The sequence below is a fragment of the Oncorhynchus masou genome, chromosome 11, assembly GCF_036934945.1.
Source record: "Oncorhynchus masou masou isolate Uvic2021 chromosome 11, UVic_Omas_1.1, whole genome shotgun sequence".
Classification (NCBI taxonomy): Eukaryota; Metazoa; Chordata; class Actinopteri; order Salmoniformes; family Salmonidae; genus Oncorhynchus; species Oncorhynchus masou.
The window spans coordinates 59,436,871-59,458,778 of record NC_088222.1 but is presented as its reverse complement, the minus strand read 5'-3'; the positions used below and the strand labels follow the sequence as shown (position 1 = coordinate 59,458,778).

Sequence of the window (21,908 nt, the reverse complement as noted above, 5' to 3'; positions counted from 1 at the left end):
CGTTATCTTTCACCGTTCTACCTAGCAGAGATTTACCCTGATGTTGCCAGTGGTTTGCAGATATCAAGAATGATGCTTACGGTGACCAAATATTATCAAGTTGATTTGAAACGTTATCTTTCACCGTTCTACCTAGCAGAGATTTACCCTGATGTTGCCAGTGGTTTGCAGATATCAAGAATGATGCTTACGGTGACCAAATATTATCAAGTTGATTTGAAACGTTATCTTTCACCGTTCTACCTAGCAGAGATTTACCCTGATGTTGCCAGTGGTTTGCAGATATCAAGAATGATGCTTACGGTGACCAAATATTATCAAGTTGATTTGAAACGTTATCTTTCACCGTTCTACCTAGCAGAGATTTACCCGATGTTGCCAGTGGTTTGCAGATATCAAGAATGATGCTTACGGTGACCAAATATTATCAAGTTGATTTGAAACGTTATCTTTCACCGTTCTACCTAGCAGAGATTTACCCGATGTTGCCAGTGGTTTGCAGATATCAAGAATGATGCTTACGGTGACCAAATATTATCAAGTTGATTTGAAACGTTATCTTTCACCGTTCTACCTAGCAGAGATTTACCCGATGTTGCCAGTGGTTTGCAGATATCAAGAATGATGCTTACGGTGACCAAATATTATCAAGTTGATTTGAAACGTTATCTTTCACCGCTCTACCTAGCAGAGATTTACCCGATGTTGCCAGTGGTTTGCAGATATCAAGAATGATGCTTACGGTGACCAAATATTATCAAGTTGATTTGAAACGTTATCTTTCACCGTTCTACCTAGCAGAGATTTACCCTGATGTTGCCAGTGGTTTGCAGATATCAAGAATGATGCTTACGGTGTCCAAATATTATCAAGTTGATTTGAAACGTTATCTTTCACCGTTCTACCTAGCAGAGATTTACCCTGATGTTGCCAGTGGTTTGCAGATATCAAGAATGATGCTTACGGTGACCAAATATTATCAAGTTGATTTGAAACGTTATCTTTCACCGTTCTACCTAGCAGAGATTTACCCTGATGTTGCCAGTGGTTTGCAGATATCAAGAATGATGCTTACGGTGACCAAATATTATCAAGTTGATTTGAAACGTTATCTTTCACCGTTCTACCTAGCAGAGATTTACCCTGATGTTGCCAGTGGTTTGCAGATATCAAGAATGATGCTTACGGTGACCAAATATTATCAAGTTGATTTGAAACGTTATCTTTCACCGTTCTACCTAGCAGAGATTTACCCGATGTTGCCAGTGGTTTGCAGATATCAAGAATGATGCTTACGGTGACCAAATATTATCAAGTTGATTTGAAACGTTATCTTTCACCGTTCTACCTAGCAGAGATTTACCCTGATGTTGCCAGTGGTTTGCAGATATCAAGAATGATGCTTACGGTGACCAAATATTATCAAGTTGATTTGAAACGTTATCTTTCACCGTTCTACCTAGCAGAGATTTACCCGATGTTGCCAGTGGTTTGCAGATATCAAGAATGATGCTTACGGTGACCAAATATTATCAAGTTGATTTGAAACGTTATCTTTCACCGTTCTACCTAGCAGAGATTTACCCGATGTTGCCAGTGGTTTGCAGATATCAAGAATGATGCTTACGGTGACCAAATATTATCAAGTTGATTTGAAACGTTATCTTTCACCGTTCTACCTAGCAGAGATTTACCCCGGATGTTGCCAGTGGTTTGCAGATATCAAGAATGATGCTTACGGTGACCAAATATTATCAAGTTGATTTGAAACGTTATCTTTCACCGTTCTACCTAGCAGAGATTTACCCTGATGTTGCCAGTGGTTTGCAGATATCAAGAATGATGCTTACGGTGACCAAATATTATCAAGTTGATTTGAAACGTTATCTTTCACCGCTCTACCTAGCAGAGATTTACCCTGATGTTGCCAGTGGTTTGCAGATATCAAGAATGATGCTTACGGTGACCAAATATTATCAAGTTGATTTGAAACGTTATCTTTCACCGTTCTACCTAGCAGAGATTTACCCTGATGTTGCCAGTGGTTTGCAGATATCAAGAATGATGCTTACGGTGACCAAATATTATCAAGTTGATTTGAAACGTTATCTTTCACCGCTCTACCTAGCAGAGATTTACCCTGATGTTGCCAGTGGTTTGCAGATATCAAGAATGATGCTTACGGTGACCAAATATTATCAAGTTGATTTGAAACGTTATCTTTCACCGTTCTACCTAGCAGAGATTTACCCGATGTTGCCAGTGGTTTGCAGATATCAAGAATGATGCTTACGGTGACCAAATATTATCAAGTTGATTTGAAACGTTATCTTTCACCGTTCTACCTAGCAGAGATTTACCCCGATGTTGCCAGTGGTTTGCAGATATCAAGAATGATGCTTACGGTGACCAAATATTATCAAGTTGATTTGAAACGTTATCTTTCACCGTTCTACCTAGCAGAGATTTACCCGATGTTGCCAGTGGTTTGCAGATATCAAGAATGATGCTTACGGTGACCAAATATTATCAAGTTGATTTGAAACGTTATCTTTCACCGTTCTACCTAGCAGAGATTTACCCCGATGTTGCCAGTGGTTTGCAGATATCAAGAATGATGCTTACGGTGACCAAATATTATCAAGTTGATTTGAAACGTTATCTTTCACCGCTTCTACCTAGCAGAGATTTACCCTGATGTTGCCAGTGGTTTGCAGATATCAAGAATGATGCTTACGGTGTCCAAATATTATCAAGTTGATTTGAAACGTTATCTTTCACCGTTCTACCTAGCAGAGATTTACCCTGATGTTGCCAGTGGTTTGCAGATATCAAGAATGATGCTTACGGTGACCAAATATTATCAAGTTGATTTGAAACGTTATCTTTCACCGTTCTACCTAGCAGAGATTTACCCGATGTTGCCAGTGGTTTGCAGATATCAAGAATGATGCTTACGGTGACCAAATATTATCAAGTTGATTTGAAACGTTATCTTTCACCGTTCTACCTAGCAGAGATTTACCCTGATGTTGCCAGTGGTTTGCAGATATCAAGAATGATGCTTACGGTGACCAAATATTATCAAGTTGATTTGAAACGTTATCTTTCACCGTTCTACCTAGCAGAGATTTACCCTGATGTTGCCAGTGGTTTGCAGATATCAAGAATGATGCTTACGGTGACCAAATATTATCAAGTTGATTTGAAACGTTATCTTTCACCGTTCTACCTAGCAGAGATTTACCCGATGTTGCCAGTGGTTTGCAGATATCAAGAATGATGCTTACGGTGACCAAATATTATCAAGTTGATTTGAAACGTTATCTTTCACCGTTCTACCTAGCAGAGATTTACCCCGATGTTGCCAGTGGTTTGCAGATATCAAGAATGATGCTTACGGTGACCAAATATTATCAAGTTGATTTGAAACGTTATCTTTCACCGTTCTACCTAGCAGAGATTTACCCGATGTTGCCAGTGGTTTGCAGATATCAAGAATGATGCTTACGGTGACCAAATATTATCAAGTTGATTTGAAACGTTATCTTTCACCGTTCTACCTAGCAGAGATTTACCCCGATGTTGCCAGTGGTTTGCAGATATCAAGAATGATGCTTACGGTGACCAAATATTATCAAGTTGATTTGAAACGTTATCTTTCACCGTTCTACCTAGCAGAGATTTACCCTGATGTTGCCAGTGGTTTGCAGATATCAAGAATGATGCTTACGGTGTCCAAATATTATCAAGTTGATTTGAAACGTTATCTTTCACCGTTCTACCTAGCAGAGATTTACCTGATGTTGCCAGTGGTTTGCAGATATCAAGAATGATGCTTACGGTGACCAAATATTATCAAGTTGATTTGAAACGTTATCTTTCACCGCTCTACCTAGCAGAGATTTACCCTGATGTTGCCAGTGGTTTGCAGATATCAAGAATGATGCTTACGGTGACCAAATATTATCAAGTTGATTTGAAACGTTATCTTTCACCGTTCTACCTAGCAGAGATTTACCCGATGTTGCCAGTGGTTTGCAGATATCAAGAATGATGCTTACGGTGACCAAATATTATCAAGTTGATTTGAAACGTTATCTTTCACCGTTCTACCTAGCAGAGATTTACCCGATGTTGCCAGTGGTTTGCAGATATCAAGAATGATGCTTACGGTGACCAAATATTATCAAGTTGATTTGAAACGTTATCTTTCACCGTTCTACCTAGCAGAGATTTACCCGATGTTGCCAGTGGTTTGCAGATATCAAGAATGATGCTTACGGTGACCAAATATTATCAAGTTGATTTGAAACGTTATCTTTCACCGTTCTACCTAGCAGAGATTTACCCGATGTTGCCAGTGGTTTGCAGATATCAAGAATGATGCTTACGGTGACCAAATATTATCAAGTTGATTTGAAACGTTATCTTTCACCGTTCTACCTAGCAGAGATTTACCCTGATGTTGCCAGTGGTTTGCAGATATCAAGAATGATGCTTACGGTGACCAAATATTATCAAGTTGATTTGAAACGTTATCTTTCACCGTTCTACCTAGCAGAGATTTACCCCGATGTTGCCAGTGGTTTGCAGATATCAAGAATGATGCTTACGGTGACCAAATATTATCAAGTTGATTTGAAACGTTATCTTTCACCGTTCTACCTAGCAGAGATTTACCCGATGTTGCCAGTGGTTTGCAGATATCAAGAATGATGCTTACGGTGACCAAATATTATCAAGTTGATTTGAAACGTTATCTTTCACCGTTCTACCTAGCAGAGATTTACCCGATGTTGCCAGTGGTTTGCAGATATCAAGAATGATGCTTACGGTGACCAAATATTATCAAGTTGATTTGAAACGTTATCTTTCACCGTTCTACCTAGCAGAGATTTACCTGATGTTGCCAGTGGTTTGCAGATATCAAGAATGATGCTTACGGTGACCAAATATTATCAAGTTGATTTGAAACGTTATCTTTCACCGTTCTACCTAGCAGAGATTTACCCTGATGTTGCCAGTGGTTTGCAGATATCAAGAATGATGCTTACGGTGACCAAATATTACCAAGTTGATTTGAAACGTTATCTTTCACCGTTCTACCTAGCAGAGATTTACCCTGATGTTGCCAGTGGTTTGCAGATATCAAGAATGATGCTTACGGTGACCAAATATTATCAAGTTGATTTGAAACGTTATCTTTCACCGTTCTACCTAGCAGAGATTTACCCTGATGTTGCCAGTGGTTTGCAGATATCAAGAATGATGCTTACGGTGACCAAATATTATCAAGTTGATTTGAAACGTTATCTTTCACCGTTCTACCTAGCAGAGATTTACCCGATGTTGCCAGTGGTTTGCAGATATCAAGAATGATGCTTACGGTGACCAAATATTATCAAGTTGATTTGAAACGTTATCTTTCACCGTTCTACCTAGCAGAGATTTACCCGATGTTGCCAGTGGTTTGCAGATATCAAGAATGATGCTTACGGTGACCAAATATTATCAAGTTGATTTGAAACGTTATCTTTCACCGTTCTACCTAGCAGAGATTTACCCCGATGTTGCCAGTGGTTTGCAGATATCAAGAATGATGCTTACGGTGACCAAATATTATCAAGTTGATTTGAAACGTTATCTTTCACCGTTCTACCTAGCAGAGATTTACCCCGATGTTGCCAGTGGTTTGCAGATATCAAGAATGATGCTTACGGTGACCAAATATTATCAAGTTGATTTGAAAGCGTTATCTTTCACCGTTCTACCTAGCAGAGATTTACCCTGATGTTGCCAGTGGTTTGCAGATATCAAGAATGATGCTTACGGTGTCCAAATATTATCAAGTTGATTTGAAACGTTATCTTTCACCGTTCTACCTAGCAGAGATTTACCCTGATGTTGCCAGTGGTTTGCAGATATCAAGAATGATGCTTACGGTGACCAAATATTATCAAGTTGATTTGAAACGTTATCTTTCACCGTTCTACCTAGCAGAGATTTACCCCGATGTTGCCAGTGGTTTGCAGATATCAAGAATGATGCTTACGGTGACCAAATATTATCAAGTTGATTTGAAACGTTATCTTTCACCGTTCTACCTAGCAGAGATTTACCCTGATGTTGCCAGTGGTTTGCAGATATCAAGAATGATGCTTACGGTGACCAAATATTATCAAGTTGATTTGAAACGTTATCTTTCACCGTTCTACCTAGCAGAGATTTACCCTGATGTTGCCAGTGGTTTGCAGATATCAAGAATGATGCTTACGGTGACCAAATATTATCAAGTTGATTTGAAACGTTATCTTTCACCGTTCTACCTAGCAGAGATTTACCCTGATGTTGCCAGTGGTTTGCAGATATCAAGAATGATGCTTACGGTGACCAAATATTATCAAGTTGATTTGAAACGTTATCTTTCACCGTTCTACCTAGCAGAGATTTACCCTGATGTTGCCAGTGGTTTGCAGATATCAAGAATGATGCTTACGGTGACCAAATATTATCAAGTTGATTTGAAACGTTATCTTTCACCGTTCTACCTAGCAGAGATTTACCCTGATGTTGCCAGTGGTTTGCAGATATCAAGAATGATGCTTACGGTGACCAAATATTATCAAGTTGATTTGAAACGTTATCTTTCACCGTTCTACCTAGCAGAGATTTACCCTGATGTTGCCAGTGGTTTGCAGATATCAAGAATGATGCTTACGGTGACCAAATATTATCAAGTTGATTTGAAACGTTATCTTTCACCGTTCTACCTAGCAGAGATTTACCCTGATGTTGCCAGTGGTTTGCAGATATCAAGAATGATGCTTACGGTGACCAAATATTATCAAGTTGATTTGAAACGTTATCTTTCACCGTTCTACCTAGCAGAGATTTACCCTGATGTTGCCAGTGGTTTGCAGATATCAAGAATGATGCTTACGGTGACCAAATATTATCAAGTTGATTTGAAACGTTATCTTTCACCGTTCTACCTAGCAGAGATTTACCCTGATGTTGCCAGTGGTTTGCAGATATCAAGAATGATGCTTACGGTGACCAAATATTATCAAGTTGATTTGAAACGTTATCTTTCACCGTTCTACCTAGCAGAGATTTACCCTGATGTTGCCAGTGGTTTGCAGATATCAAGAATGATGCTTACGGTGACCAAATATTATCAAGTTGATTTGAAACGTTATCTTTCACCGTTCTACCTAGCAGAGATTTACCCTGATGTTGCCAGTGGTTTGCAGATATCAAGAATGATGCTTACGGTGACCAAATATTATCAAGTTGATTTGAAACGTTATCTTTCACCGTTCTACCTAGCAGAGATTTACCCTGATGTTGCCAGTGGTTTGCAGATATCAAGAATGATGCTTACGGTGACCAAATATTATCAAGTTGATTTGAAACGTTATCTTTCACCGTTCTACCTAGCAGAGATTTACCCTGATGTTGCCAGTGGTTTGCAGATATCAAGAATGATGCTTACGGTGACCAAATATTATCAAGTTGATTTGAAACGTTATCTTTCACCGTTCTACCTAGCAGAGATTTACCCTGATGTTGCCAGTGGTTTGCAGATATCAAGAATGATGCTTACGGTGACCAAATATTATCAAGTTGATTTGAAACGTTATCTTTCACCGTTCTACCTAGCAGAGATTTACCCTGATGTTGCCAGTGGTTTGCAGATATCAAGAATGATGCTTACGGTGACCAAATATTATCAAGTTGATTTGAAACGTTATCTTTCACCGTTCTACCTAGCAGAGATTTACCCTGATGTTGCCAGTGGTTTGCAGATATCAAGAATGATGCTTACGGTGACCAAATATTATCAAGTTGATTTGAAACGTTATCTTTCACCGTTCTACCTAGCAGAGATTTACCCTGATGTTGCCAGTGGTTTGCAGATATCAAGAATGATGCTTACGGTGACCAAATATTATCAAGTTGATTTGAAACGTTATCTTTCACCGTTCTACCTAGCAGAGATTTACCCTGATGTTGCCAGTGGTTTGCAGATATCAAGAATGATGCTTACGGTGACCAAATATTATCAAGTTGATTTGAAACGTTATCTTTCACCGTTCTACCTAGCAGAGATTTACCCGATGTTGCCAGTGGTTTGCAGATATCAAGAATGATGCTTACGGTGACCAAATATTATCAAGTTGATTTGAAACGTTATCTTTCACCGTTCTACCTAGCAGAGATTTACCCCGATGTTGCCAGTGGTTTGCAGATATCAAGAATGATGCTTACGGTGACCAAATATTATCAAGTTGATTTGAAACGTTATCTTTCACCGTTCTACCTAGCAGAGATTTACCCCGATGTTGCCAGTGGTTTGCAGATATCAAGAATGATGCTTACGGTGACCAAATATTATCAAGTTGATTTGAAACGTTATCTTTCACCGTTCTACCTAGCAGAGATTTACCCCGATGTTGCCAGTGGTTTGCAGATATCAAGAATGATGCTTACGGTGACCAAATATTATCAAGTTGATTTGAAACGTTATCTTTCACCGTTCTACCTAGCAGAGATTTACCCCGATGTTGCCAGTGGTTTGCAGATATCAAGAATGATGCTTACGGTGACCAAATATTATCAAGTTGATTTGAAACGTTATCTTTCACCGTTCTACCTAGCAGAGATTTACCCCGATGTTGCCAGTGGTTTGCAGATATCAAGAATGATGCTTACGGTGACCAAATATTATCAAGTTGATTTGAAACGTTATCTTTCACCGTTCTACCTAGCAGAGATTTACCCCGATGTTGCCAGTGGTTTGCAGATATCAAGAATGATGCTTACGGTGACCAAATATTATCAAGTTGATTTGAAACGTTATCTTTCACCGTTCTACCTAGCAGAGATTTACCCCGATGTTGCCAGTGGTTTGCAGATATCAAGAATGATGCTTACGGTGAATCTTCCTACTGAATGGAATCCATTTAGACAACAGCTGACAAGTGCTGTGATACCATCGTTTTCTCACAACAAAACGGAAGCTTGTCCATTATTGGTAACATAACATTAGCTGGTCGAGGAAAATTAGATAGCAAAAATTACAGTTCTGTATTACATTTACATTTTACATTTAAGTCATTTAGCAGACGCTCTTATCCAGAGCGACTTACAAATTGGTGAATTCATCTTCTGACATCAGTGGAACAGCCACTTTACAAACTCTGAAAGCCATCAGCTAAATCATATAGCTAGCTATCTTTTGGATATACACTTTTAATACATTTTGCCCCTTCAGCTACCTTCAGCAGAGTAAACGTGCTTGTCTGTTCGTTCTATCTTTGACTAATGTTAGCAAATAATAGTAACTCAATCAGGTAGCAATCTATTTCACCCTTTTCTGGAAAACACTCTGTTACTAAAAATAGAATTGTCAATATAGTTAACTCACTCTCTGTGTGTTTGTATAAATTGTCTATGGTTGGTTTGTTGATTCTCAGCTGTTATGGGGCACAACAAGATTTTGGGACAAAAATGAGCAAGGGACACTGAAAAGGTATAAAATCAAGACTACAACAGTAATGACACAACCACCTCATTATCTTTGCAGATTGTTGTGGTGTTTTGGTTATGCTTAGAGACAGTAAATGTATTGTTGTGTATGAGAACAATTAAAAGGTACCATTTCTCCTCTATCTACCATACACAACAATACATACTGTGTAAGAACTGCCCTCCAAAGACTTTCACGCCTTCTGCAGCCCCCCAGCCCATTCACTTTGTTGACTGATCTTCTCAAAAGCAGCTCCCAATGTCCATCATTGTCCCTTAACAATACACTAGTCTGTCTCTAAACACTTAGCTCCCAATCAGTTGACATCTTTACCAACATGATGATGTTCGTCCCTTCCACAAAAAGTATAACAACTCAACCGTGTCTATAACAACTCAACCATGTCTATAACAACTCAACCGTGTCTATAACAACTCAACCGTGTCTATAACAACTCAACCATGTCTATAACAACTCAACCATGTCTATAACAACTCATAACCATGTCAACTATGTCTATAACAACTCAATGTCTATGACATGTCTATAACAACTCAACCGTGTCTATAACAACTCAACCATGTCTATAACAACTCAACCATGTCTATAACAACTCAACCATGTCTATAACAACTCAACCATGTCTATAACAACTCAACCATGTCTATAACAACTCAACCATGTCTATAACAACTCAACCATGTCTATAACAACTCAACCATGTCTATAACAACTCAACCATGTCTATAACAACTCAACCATGTCTATAACAACTCAACCATGTCTATAACAACTCAACCATGTCTATAACAACTCAACCATGTCTATAACAACTCAACCACGTCTCCAGGAGACGTGCAGCACTAGTAAATCTTCTGCAAGAGGTCAAAACAGTTGGTGGTATCACATTTTAGGGAAGACCCAGATGCAGACAGTGTCGAAGTAACAAAAGTTTATTACTGGAACAGGGGGCCGGCAAACAACAGGTCAAGGGCAGTAATCCAGATCAGAGTCCAAAAGGTACAGAACGGCAGGCAGTCTCAGGGTCAGGGCAGGCAGAGGTCAATAATCCAATGTGTTGGGACATGGTACAGGACAGCAGGCAGGCTCAGGGCAGGTAGAGTGGTCAAAACTAGAAAACAGGAACTAGAAACAGATAGGAGCTAGGGGAAAACCACTGGTAGGCTTGACAAACAAAACAAACTGGCAACAGACTGAGAACACAGGTATAAATACACATGGGGTAACGAGGGGAGATGGGAGACACCTGATGGGGTGTGGAGACGAGCACAAAGACACAGTGGGTCAAAAAAGTATTTAGTCAGCCACCAATTGTGCAAGTTCTCCCACTTAAAAAGATGAGAGAGGCCTGTAATTGTCATCATAGGTACTTTTCAACTATGACAGACAAAATGAGAAAATAAATCCTGAAAATCACATTGTAGGATTTTTAATGAATTTATTTGCAAATTATGGTGGAAAATAAGTATTTGGTCAATAACAAAGTTTATCTCAATACTTTGTTATATACCCTTTGTTGGCAATGACAGAGGTCAAACGGAGAGTAGCAGCAGCGTAAAAGAGGGGTCTGGGTAGCCCTTTGATTAGCTGTAGAAGCTGTTAAGAAGTCTTTTGGGCCTAGACTTGGCGCTCCGGGTACAGCTTGCTGCGCGGTAGCAGAGAGAACAGTCTATGACTAGGGTGGATGGAGTCTTTGACAAAGGCCTTCCTCTGACACCACCTGGTATAGAGGTCATGCGAGGCAGTGAAGAGGCACCCCTGGGTTGCTGACCTTGGCAGAGTTACAAAGAAAAAGCCATATCTCAGACTGGCCAATAAAAATAAAAGATTAAGATGGGCAAAATAACACAGACACTGGACAGAGGAACTCTGGCTAGAAGGCCAGCATCCCGGAGTCGCCTCTTCACTGTTGACGTTGAGACTGGTGTTTTGCGGGTACTATTTAATGAAACTGCCAGTTGGGGACTTGTGAGGAGTCTGTTTCTCTTGAATTCAGGGCCGTTCCTTACTTTCTTCCCCTTCTACTTGCCTCTTCCATTTTTGCAGTAATGCTGCAATTAGTTGGATTTAATTTTGAGTACATACATTTTTAGCTTGATATTGTTTGTTAAGTTAGCAAACAGTTCCATTGTATCACTTATTAGTGGACAGATCCGTTAGATAAAATTAGCTAGCAAATTATCTAACTATCTAGCTAGCTAACATTAAGCCACAGAGAACAAACCAGCCAAGTTATTTAGCTGGCTAGCCACAAACTTGCAACCTTCGGCAACACAAAACCGTTACCAACTAGTTACAGGCTTGCTCGTTAGCATTACATTCCTCCTGTTAGTAGTCTCTTTGCTTCGAGAGACAGGGGTGTATTCATTAGAGAAACCATTTACCGCTTTAGAACCAAACGGAAGCAAACAAGAAACACAACAAAACGGGGAGGGACCTACCTGAATTTTTCGCATAGAAACTCTCATTTGCGTTTGTAGTAAACGGTTTCTGTTGCAAGACATTTTGCAACAGATGACACATTTTGCAACAGAATCAGCTTAATGATAACACCCCAAGTCTCCCGGAGGCTATCCTGTTAGCTGACATTGCCAATAGTAGTTTTTCCTATCAGCGAACACATCTAGATTTTAAAAGTTGTGATGTTAACAACTTGGCCAGTTATTTAATTATATAGCTATGTATGACTATGCCAGAAATACTCATATCTGGCTATACATTGCTTTGACCAACTAGTTAACATGATCAACCAGAGAGACATTCAGGTCTTAGCTACGATTCCTAGCTAGTTGTCTAATGCTAGCTGTAAACAGCAGAGTTGACTTCCTATTTTAAAATGCCTAGATGAGTGGAATAGATATATATTTTTACTTCGACCAATCAGGAAGAAGATCAGCAATGATCCACAATGGACGTCACCAACAATGCGAGGTAGGCTACACCTGAAGTCAGACTGTTACTAGGAGGGTGTGTGTGGATATGGCTGGTGTTTCTTTATCTCATCTCTCAATGATAATTTCTGTCATGCCCTGATCTCTCATTCCGCTTCTCTCTCCCTCCCCTTTCTATCTTTCTCTCTCCCCCTCTCCTTCTCTCTCCCAGTGTGAAGGCTGTGTGTAATGAGCTCCACAACACTCCCATGGCCATCAATCAGAAGGACAAACTGCACTGGTGGAAGAACATCCACAGACCAGGCATACTCACTGACTCACCTCAGTTCCAGGTGCAACACACACACACACACACAGCGGGCTAATGGAAGTTAATGGGGCCTAATGGAGTATACTGTAATATGGGATAATGTAGACTTCAGCCCCTTTGATATTAGTCTAATGTATTGAACAGTGTTACAAGCTAATGTAGCAGACTGTTTAACAGTAATGTATGGTCCAACAATGTTACCATTATTAGAGACTGCTGGAGGGTAAGACTTTATACAATCTGCCTTGTTGTTCAATGGAGTCGAATGAAACCCCTTTCAGGAGCGGACACCAAAAAAGAAAAGCAAAAAAGGGGAAGAAATAGGTAGAGGCACAACAAGGCACAATAGAGTGGATGGGTATTTTAAATGGATACTTCAGTATTTTAGCAATGTCTACTTCCCCAGACGAACTCATGAATACCATTAGTATATCTCTGCATCCAGTATGAATGAAGTTAGAGGTAGTTTCGTGAGTCAATGCTAACTAGCGTTACTGCAATGACTGGGTGTAAATGGTATCTACTAGCATGATAGCAATTACCATAGACTTCCAGTCATTGCGCTAACACTAGTTAGCAAATTCCTTCAAACTGCACGCAGAAATACAAATGGTATCCACAAGTTCATCTGACTCTGGGGAAGTAGGGACAACATACCCAGCACATTACACATTTAGTAAGGACAGCACTTTCTTCCCAAACTATAAGTTTTTCGAGTGATTGGATTTTGAAATTTCCCAAAGGCAAACTGACAGTCGCAACCAACAATAGACATGTAATCCATAGATGGCAGTTCTCATTCAAGTCCAGACTAATTCAGATTCAGTCACATGTACAGGGTTGCAGGTGTGATTGCAGGGTACAGCAAAAATCTTAGGCTTTGAGCCCCAACATGCAGGACTAAGTGAAATAAAATAGTTAAAATGGTCAATAAAAACAACAATACAAATAGCACTATAATACCAGTGGAGGCTCCTCAGAGGAGGAAGGGGAGGACCATAAAAAAAAAATTGTGAAACAAAAAATGTAATCCTTTTTAGATAAAAGTATTCTTAATATATTCATATATCTCCAAATAATTTATTAAAACACACTGTTTTGCAATAAATGTCTACTGTAAGGTAACACTATGGTGTAGCCGGGAACAGCTAGCTTCCGTCCTCCTTTGGGTACATACAAAACCTAGGAGGCTCATGGTTCTCACCCCTTTCTATAGACTTACACAGTAATTATGACAACTTCCGGAGGACATCCGCCAACCTATCATCGCTCTTACAGCATGAACTGACATGTTGTCCACCCAATCAAAGGATCAGGGAATGAATCAAGACTGAAAGTATAAGCTACAGCTAGCTAGCACAACAGTGTATAAAATGTGGTAAGTAGTTGACTCAAAGAGAGAGAAAGACAAGCCTAGGTCATTGGGGCGTTTAGTTCTACCAAATGTTCAGACATACTACTGGGCTGCAAAGGTGTGTCAACCCAATTGTAAAGCAGTCTCTTAAAATTTGGAATCAGTTCCATTTAGCCTTTAGCCTCCGAGGCTTTTCTCTATCAGGCCCAATCAATCAGAACATTTTATTTCCTCCATCTTTGAATGATGGGGCTTTTGGCATTTGGCACTCACGAGGCCTCTCCTCGCCAGCCCAATTATTCTTTGATGATACATTTGCCTCTTTTTCTCAGCTGCAGGAGAAGTTCAATCTCCCCCAATCCCACTTTTTCCACTATCCCCAGACTAGAAACTTAGTCAGAGCTAACACACCTGGATTTCCCCATAGGCCTGCGAATACAGCTATAGAGAGCATCTTGGAGTTGAACAAGCTTCCTAGGGGCGCAATTTCAGATGTACATGCAATCATTCATGACTTACAGAACCCTTCTTTGGTGCCTTTAAAGACTCGATGGGAACTTGGCGAAGACACCTGGGAATCTGTGCTGCACAGGGTGCACTCGTCCTATTTTAGCACTTGACACAGCCTCATTCAATTCAAGGTGGTTCACCGTATCCACTGGTCGGGGGCCAAACTTGGAAGAATATTCTCTGATTTTGAGCCTACCTGTGTCAGATGTAAAGTGGAACCAGCCACACTGTTGCATATGTTTTGGGGCTGTCATAAACTGTCAGGTTTCTGGGAATTCATATTTAAATGTTTCTCTGATATATATGACACTGTTATAGATCCGTCTACCCTCACAGCCCTTTTTGGAGTACTGCCCATGGGTACCCCCCTGTCAAGAATCCAGTTGGGACACTGTTGCTTATACAACTATTTTAGCTAGACGGCTAATACTACAGAATTGGAAGATGGCAGCTCCCCCATCTTATAAATATTGGTGAGAGATGTGTTGTGCTCTCTGAAACTAGAAAAAAATGAATTCAATTCACGTGGGAACCCCAAACTGTTTACTGAGGCTTGGGCTCCATTCCGGTTTTACTTTAAACAGTCCATCCTCTGATGTCATTCCAATTAAAACTGAAATAAGTCTGTATTTGACCCCCCTGTGACTTACGGGTTGGAGGAGCTTCTCTCTGTGTTTTTGCTGGGGGGGGGGGGCATTAAGGTCCATGTGCTTATTGATTGTGACCCGTGGATGCCTTGTTCATCTTGCCCGGGCAGAGACTGAAGTGTGAGCTTGTTTTCCCCAGTTATTTTTTACATTTTTTTCAAGCCTACATGAATAATCATTCTATTTGTTTTATTTTAAAGCATTGTAAACTTTATTTTTGGTCCAGTGGATGGTCGGTCTGTGGCCATGACTGTCTGTGAGTGGTTGCATTTCTCCACCCTTAGCCCTTGACTGTTTACAGGAACAATGGTGAGGTGTTTGCTCTGTCCCTGTACTATATATTGCTCTTTAACCTTTGTAGCCTTCTGCCTGGTGTGTTTAACTTGTCTAAAGTGTGGTATCTTTAAAGCAATTTATTTATTTGTATTTATTTTTTTTTCTATTTTTTTTTCTAGTTGAGTATATTATTTATATTGCTTTGTCTTGTCTGTGTGTGTGTGTGTGTGTGTGTGTGTGTGTGTGTGTGTGTGTGTGTGTGTGTGTGTGTGTGTGTGTGTGTGTGTGTGTGTGTGTGTGTGTGTGTGTGTGTGTGTGTGAAACTTAATAAACAGAGTTTTTAAAAAAAGAGAGAGAAAGACAATAGTTGAATAGTTTTGAACAAAATGAATGTCTTCAAAAAATTAAGGAGAAACGAGAGAGAGAGAGGGCTACCTACAGTTAAAGTCAGAAGTTTACATACACTTAGGTTGGAGTCATTAAAACTCGTTTTTCAACCACTCCACAAATTTCTTGTTATTAACAAACTATAGTTTGACAAGTCGGTTGGGACATCCACTTTGTGCATGACACAAGTAATTTTTCCAACAATTGTTTACAGACACATTATTTCACTGTATCACAATTCCAGTAGGGGTCCTTGCCACCTACTTTGAAATGAACTGCAGCTCTTTGTTGAGTGTTGCAGTCATTTCAGTCACTGTAGTAGCTGACATATATAGTGTTGAGTCATCCACATACATAGACACTCTGGCTTTACTCAAAGTCAGTGGCATGTCGTTAGTAAAAGTTGAAAAAAGCAAGGGGCCTAAACAGCCACCCTGGGGAATTCCTGATTCGAACTGGATTATATTTGAGAGGCCCCCACAATAATTGTATCATCAGTTTCTCTCAGCCAATCATCAGTAATTTGTGTAGGTGCTGTGCTTGTTGAGTGTCTTTCCCTACAAGCATGCAATTTGTTTGCTGTGAAATACCATTTTATCTGGTCAAACACATTTTTTTCCAGAAGTTTACTAAAGGTTGGTAACAGGCTGATTGGTTGGCTACTTGAGCCAGTAAAGGGGGCTTTACTATTCTTAGGTAGTGGAATGCCTTTAGCTTCCCTCCATGCCTGAAGGCACATGCTCTCTGGTAGGCTTTTTTAAATTTTATTTTACCTTTATTTTACTAGGCAAGTCAGTTAAGAACAAATTCTTATTTTCAATGACGGCCTAGGAACAGTGGGTTAACTGCCTGTTCAGGGGCAGAACGACAGATTTGTACCTTGTCAGCTCGGGGATTCGAACTTGCAACCTTCCGGTTATTAGTCCAACGCTCTAGCCACTAGGCTACCCTGCCAGCTTAAATTGAAGATGTGGAAAATAGGAGTGGCAATATTGTCTGCTATGATCTTCAGTAATTTTCCATCTAGATTGTCAGACCCTGGTGGCTTGTCATTGTTGATAGACAATGTTTTTTTCACCTCTTCCACACAGACTTTACGGAATTCAAAAGTACAATTCTTGTCTTTCATAATTTGGTCCGATATTATTGGATGTGTAGTGTCAGCGTTTGTTGCTGGCATGTCATCCCTAAGTTTGCTTATCTTGCCAATGGTAAAAAGTTATTAAAGTAGTTTGCAATATCAGTGGGCTTTGTGATGAATGAGCCATCTGATTAAATTAATGAAGGAGCCGAGTTGGCTTTTTTCCCCAAGATTTCGTTTAAGGTGCCCCAAATCATTCTTTATATAATGTATCTTTGTTTCATAGTGTAGTTTCTTTTTCTTTAGTTTCATCACATGATTTCTTAATTTGCAGTACGTTTGCCAATCAGTTGGGCTGCCAGACTTAATTGCCATACATTTTGTCTCATCCATCTCAACCATAAAAAAATGTATTCTGCATTTTTAAAGTCTGAATACTTACATAAATAAGGTATTTATGTTTTTATGTTAATTCTTAAACCTGTTTTTGCTTTTTCATTATGGGGTATACTGTGTATATTGCTGAGGATATATATTTTTACAGAATGTGGAAAAAGTAAATTGGTCTGAATAGTTTCTGAAGGCACTGTATGTTGAAGATTGAAACTTAGATAGGTGCTTATGGAATCAAACATACATGGATGGAACAGACAGAGCTATGTATGCAAGGACTGACCATCCATGACATCAAAATGATTGTTGTAACCATGTTATGAGGCTATACAGTGTTTGTTAACATTTACAATGTTTACAAACATTGGAGAAAAGCAAGCTTATATTTTGGGTTCTCATCGAGTTTGCCAGTTGAACTAAGCTCATGAGGCATTTATTTATAAGTTATATTCTTCAATAATTAATGAATATATTATTATCCCAAAAATGGATGTAGCAACTACAGATTGCCCCTTTCAGTCTATCAAAACTGTGCGAGTTTGAGCATGTGTCCATTAGGCCTATGGATTTTTTTATCACCATGAATTAAATTGAGCAATAAAAGCCTAACTTGTATTCCATAGGCTGGGATCCGCACTATGCAGCTGTTGCAAGAGTGCATTTTCCACTGGCTGTCCACTGGTTTCAAAAACAAAGATTTATAGGCAGCTTAAACTTCTTGAATTATTGGATTCAAATACACATTTGGATTTGTGAACAGCCATATCCGTAAGGCGCAAATAGGTAAATGAGAGAGCAGCAGTGTGATTCACATCAATGCGCTATGTAGATATCAATAATAAGTGATATCTGTATCGCCGTAGACTACACCACTGCTGTCATCCTTACCCCCAAGAGTTTATTTAAATTGTATAGTCTTTGGATGCTGACAGCAGTCACACCATTGGAAGGCATACCTTAGTCTGTAGCCTACAAAAGCTTATTCCTCCGCTTTTCCCGCGATCGATCAAACACATTTGGTGTGTCATCATAATGGTCTCTGACATCATTGTGGTCTCTGACTTGTGGTCAGACTCGCAATCGCTCAGGTGGAACAAACTTAAATTTGCGCCTTTTTTCAATGCTGATTTGAATGTCATTGAGAAAACAGAGAAGTGTCAAATATTTTTTTTACGCAAATATCCCTTCTGAATTTAAAAGTAATGCTTGAAGTAATTATCTCGTTTTTCAAAAGTATCATAATCTGATTACAATATTTTTGCTGATAATTTAACGGATTACAGCTTTTGTTTTTTGTAATCCCTTACATGTAATCCGTTACTCCCAAATCCTGCCAATTTGTCATGTGGTGGTATGAAACACTCCTCTGGTCAGTAAAAATATGTAAAAACTCTTATTTTTCAACCAGTTTGCTACCAGAATAAATCATAAAAAGACATCATACTGATGTATTTTCAACCAGGTTTTGCCAATCTGGTAGGCAATAGGAATTTTAGATACATTGATGCAATGTGCTTTGAAATTTAAGTATGCTTGTAACAAAAGTTGTATATGCCGAATCTTATGCATTGAAACATCAGACTACCGTAACTACATGGTTATGACATCTGAAATATTAGTCATAGATAAGAAGTTTCTAAGTTATCTGTCTGTCAAATATATCTGGTTGACAAGTTACATTTACAGAGGCCCTGTAATGAGTTAGCCTACTGCTTGACACACGCTCCAGACAATGTAGCCTATGGAGGGTGTGCATGAGGCACTAGGTCTTACCTCCCGTGTTTGTGCGCTTGGTACAACAGTCTTCCTCGGTCGGAGTTAGTGGTCGTTTACGAGAGTCTGGGGGAACCGACTCCATGGGATACTGTTGACTGTGATAATGAGATTTCAAGAATATCCCGTTATGTTCAACTGCCATCATTAACCGACCAGTTTGTTGGAAAATTTCGTTATTCCGACCAGTTTGTTGGAAAATTTCGTTATTCCACCGCGCTGGCACCACATGAATGGAAGAGAGTTGTTAAAAAAATATCCAAATCTTTCAGTTTTGACTTAAAATGTGTTTACGTGTTCCTGTTTGAGAACACCAAAATAAACAGGCAATACAGCGCATTCGGTCTTGCTTGTTCTTCACGAATCTGCTTGCAGTTGGCTGATAGAGCGTCACAGAAAGCTAAATATATAAATCCATTGAGTGAACTGCATCCATTAGCGCGCTCCTGTCACTTCAAAACCTTTGTGTTGAGGAATTGTCATCTTGCCCGTGATTTACACGCAGTAGTCAAGGTGACTTTAAATAATGCCTTTAAGTCAGTAGTGACACTGATGAACGATCCTATCAAAAAGGTAACCATTTGAAAATATATATTTTTAAGTAATCTTCACGCCATCTTCTAGGATAAACATAGCCTACAGTAAGTCCACGGCAGTTTGGTCGCTGTAAGTGCAGCTGTTGTTATTGTTGTCTTTGAAGTGCAAGAGGAGGGAAATATTGTTTCAAAGCTGCAAGTAGGCCAAGACGACACTGCCGCGGACAGGTGAGAGATTTAGCAAAACGACCCACCAGGCTAGGGCATCTTCTTTTATTTATGCATACAGTATGATACTGTTTTAAAGGGACATACAGGTCTGCTCTGACTTACTTTACACTGTTATTGTTCTATTTATTTATTAATCCTTATTTCCAAGTGAGAAAGGAATGTGTATATATATATATATATATTATTTTATTTGTACTTTAGATTTTTTATGATCACTTTTCATATGCATCAGCTATTTTCACTTTAAGTTGACTTAAATGGTGAAGATCTCGGTTCCTTATAGCTTATATTCACTGCTCCTACGTTTTTGACTCATCTGAAAGTTGATACTTTTATATTATCTGTGTTGTTTTGTCTTTGTCTGTAGTTTATCTTAATGCTAGGGGGTTACGAAACAATGTGCAATGCCTTATTTTTATTTGCTAAACAATATTCATATGTGTAAACATACTGAATTGTACCGATTTGTGTGTTTTTCAGGTGGTCAGTTTGATCCTGCACATGCCAGTGATTTCTGCTGATGCCACAAGACTTGGTGTCAGAGGTCTTACAAGATGGATTTTTCTGGAGTTCCTTCACCTCGAATGGACTGAGAGTCTACAAACTTACCCGATACATGGCGTAAGTACAAACAGCATGTGGAGCTAATGTTCATAGGGGTCCTCTGAAGGACAGAGGAGAAGAGGAAAAATACAGCTACCTGCTCTTCTGGATCGCTGAAAAAGGGAGAGATATTTACAACACATGGACACTTACCGAGGCTGAATCAAAGGTACTGAAAACATACTACAATTGGTTTGAAGCATATGTTGTGCCGAAGACCAATACGATTTTCGCTAGGTACAAATTCCATGAGAAAGTACAGGGAGCTAGAGAGTCTTTTGAACAGTTTGTGACAGAGCTGCGTCTGCTTGTGAAAGACTGTGGTTATGCAAACAAGGATGAGATGGCCAGGGACTGTATTGTATTTGGAATACACTCACCGGAGTGAGAGAGAAACTTTTGAATGTTGGGTCTGAGGTAACGCTGGACAAAGCTATCGACACAGCCAGATCTCACGAGCTAGCACAGGCTCAGATGAAAACCATGCGGCAGCATGAGCGCATCAGGTGAACAAGCAGTGCATGCAGTCAGACAGAAATCAAAGCACACCTCCGGTGCACAGAGAGCGTGTTTTAGAACGGACATAACTCCAAAACAGAGCGACACAGACTCAAAACACCCCGAAACATGTGGATAATGTGGATACAAAGTGCATGGCGAACAAGGAAATTGCCCAGATAAAGGTAAACAGTGTACAAAATGTGGAAAATGGAATCACTTTGCAAAAGTGTGCCGAGCTTACCATGGAAAAACACTACACACAGTGAGTGAAGATGAAATGTCAATCAAAGAGTCAAACGCTGATGAACTGTTTATTGATTCTGTGACACAGAAAAGTCAAATATCAGAGACAGAGCAAGCCTTTGCTGACATTGAGATAGGAACACAAGGCACAGAGCTTAAGTTCAAAATAGACACTGGTGCACAAGTAAACATTATTCCTCTGAATAAGTACCACAGCTTGACATCTGAGTGCGAGCTACAGCCCACCACGTGCAGACTGACTAGTTATGGTGGTGAACAGCTCCCAGTTAAAGGCACATGAACTTATAAATGCAAATACAAGGAAAGTGACATGATGTTGGACTTTTATGTTGTTGATACTAGAGCACCTGCAGTGCTAGGTCTTAAAGCATGTTTAGACATGGACCTCATCAAGCTAGTTTTATCAGTGACAGCACCAGTAGAGACAGAAAATGTACTGGAGGAGTTTGCTGATGTTTTTACAGGAATAGGATTATTACCAGGAGAATGTACCATTCACCTTGACCCAGGCACAACCCCTGTGGTCTACCCACCGAGAAAGATTCTCCTTGCTCTCTGTGCCCGTCTGAAGAAAGAGTTGGAGAGCATGGAGCAA

General features: G+C 39.6%; 1 protein-coding gene across 1 annotated transcript in view; it reads right to left on the bottom strand.

The window, feature by feature from the left end:
* LOC135548896 (RNA-binding protein Nova-1-like) overlaps positions 1 to 19,677 on the bottom strand; it is a 68,984-nt gene extending 49,307 nt beyond the window's left edge. The window contains exon 1 of the mRNA XM_064978965.1: positions 19,179 to 19,677. Coding sequence (XP_064835037.1) covers positions 19,179 to 19,326 — 148 coding nt within the window. The 5' untranslated portion in view covers positions 19,327 to 19,677. The remainder of the gene's footprint in view (positions 1 to 19,178) is intronic.
* Positions 19,678 to 21,908: the final 2,231 nt, after the last annotated feature.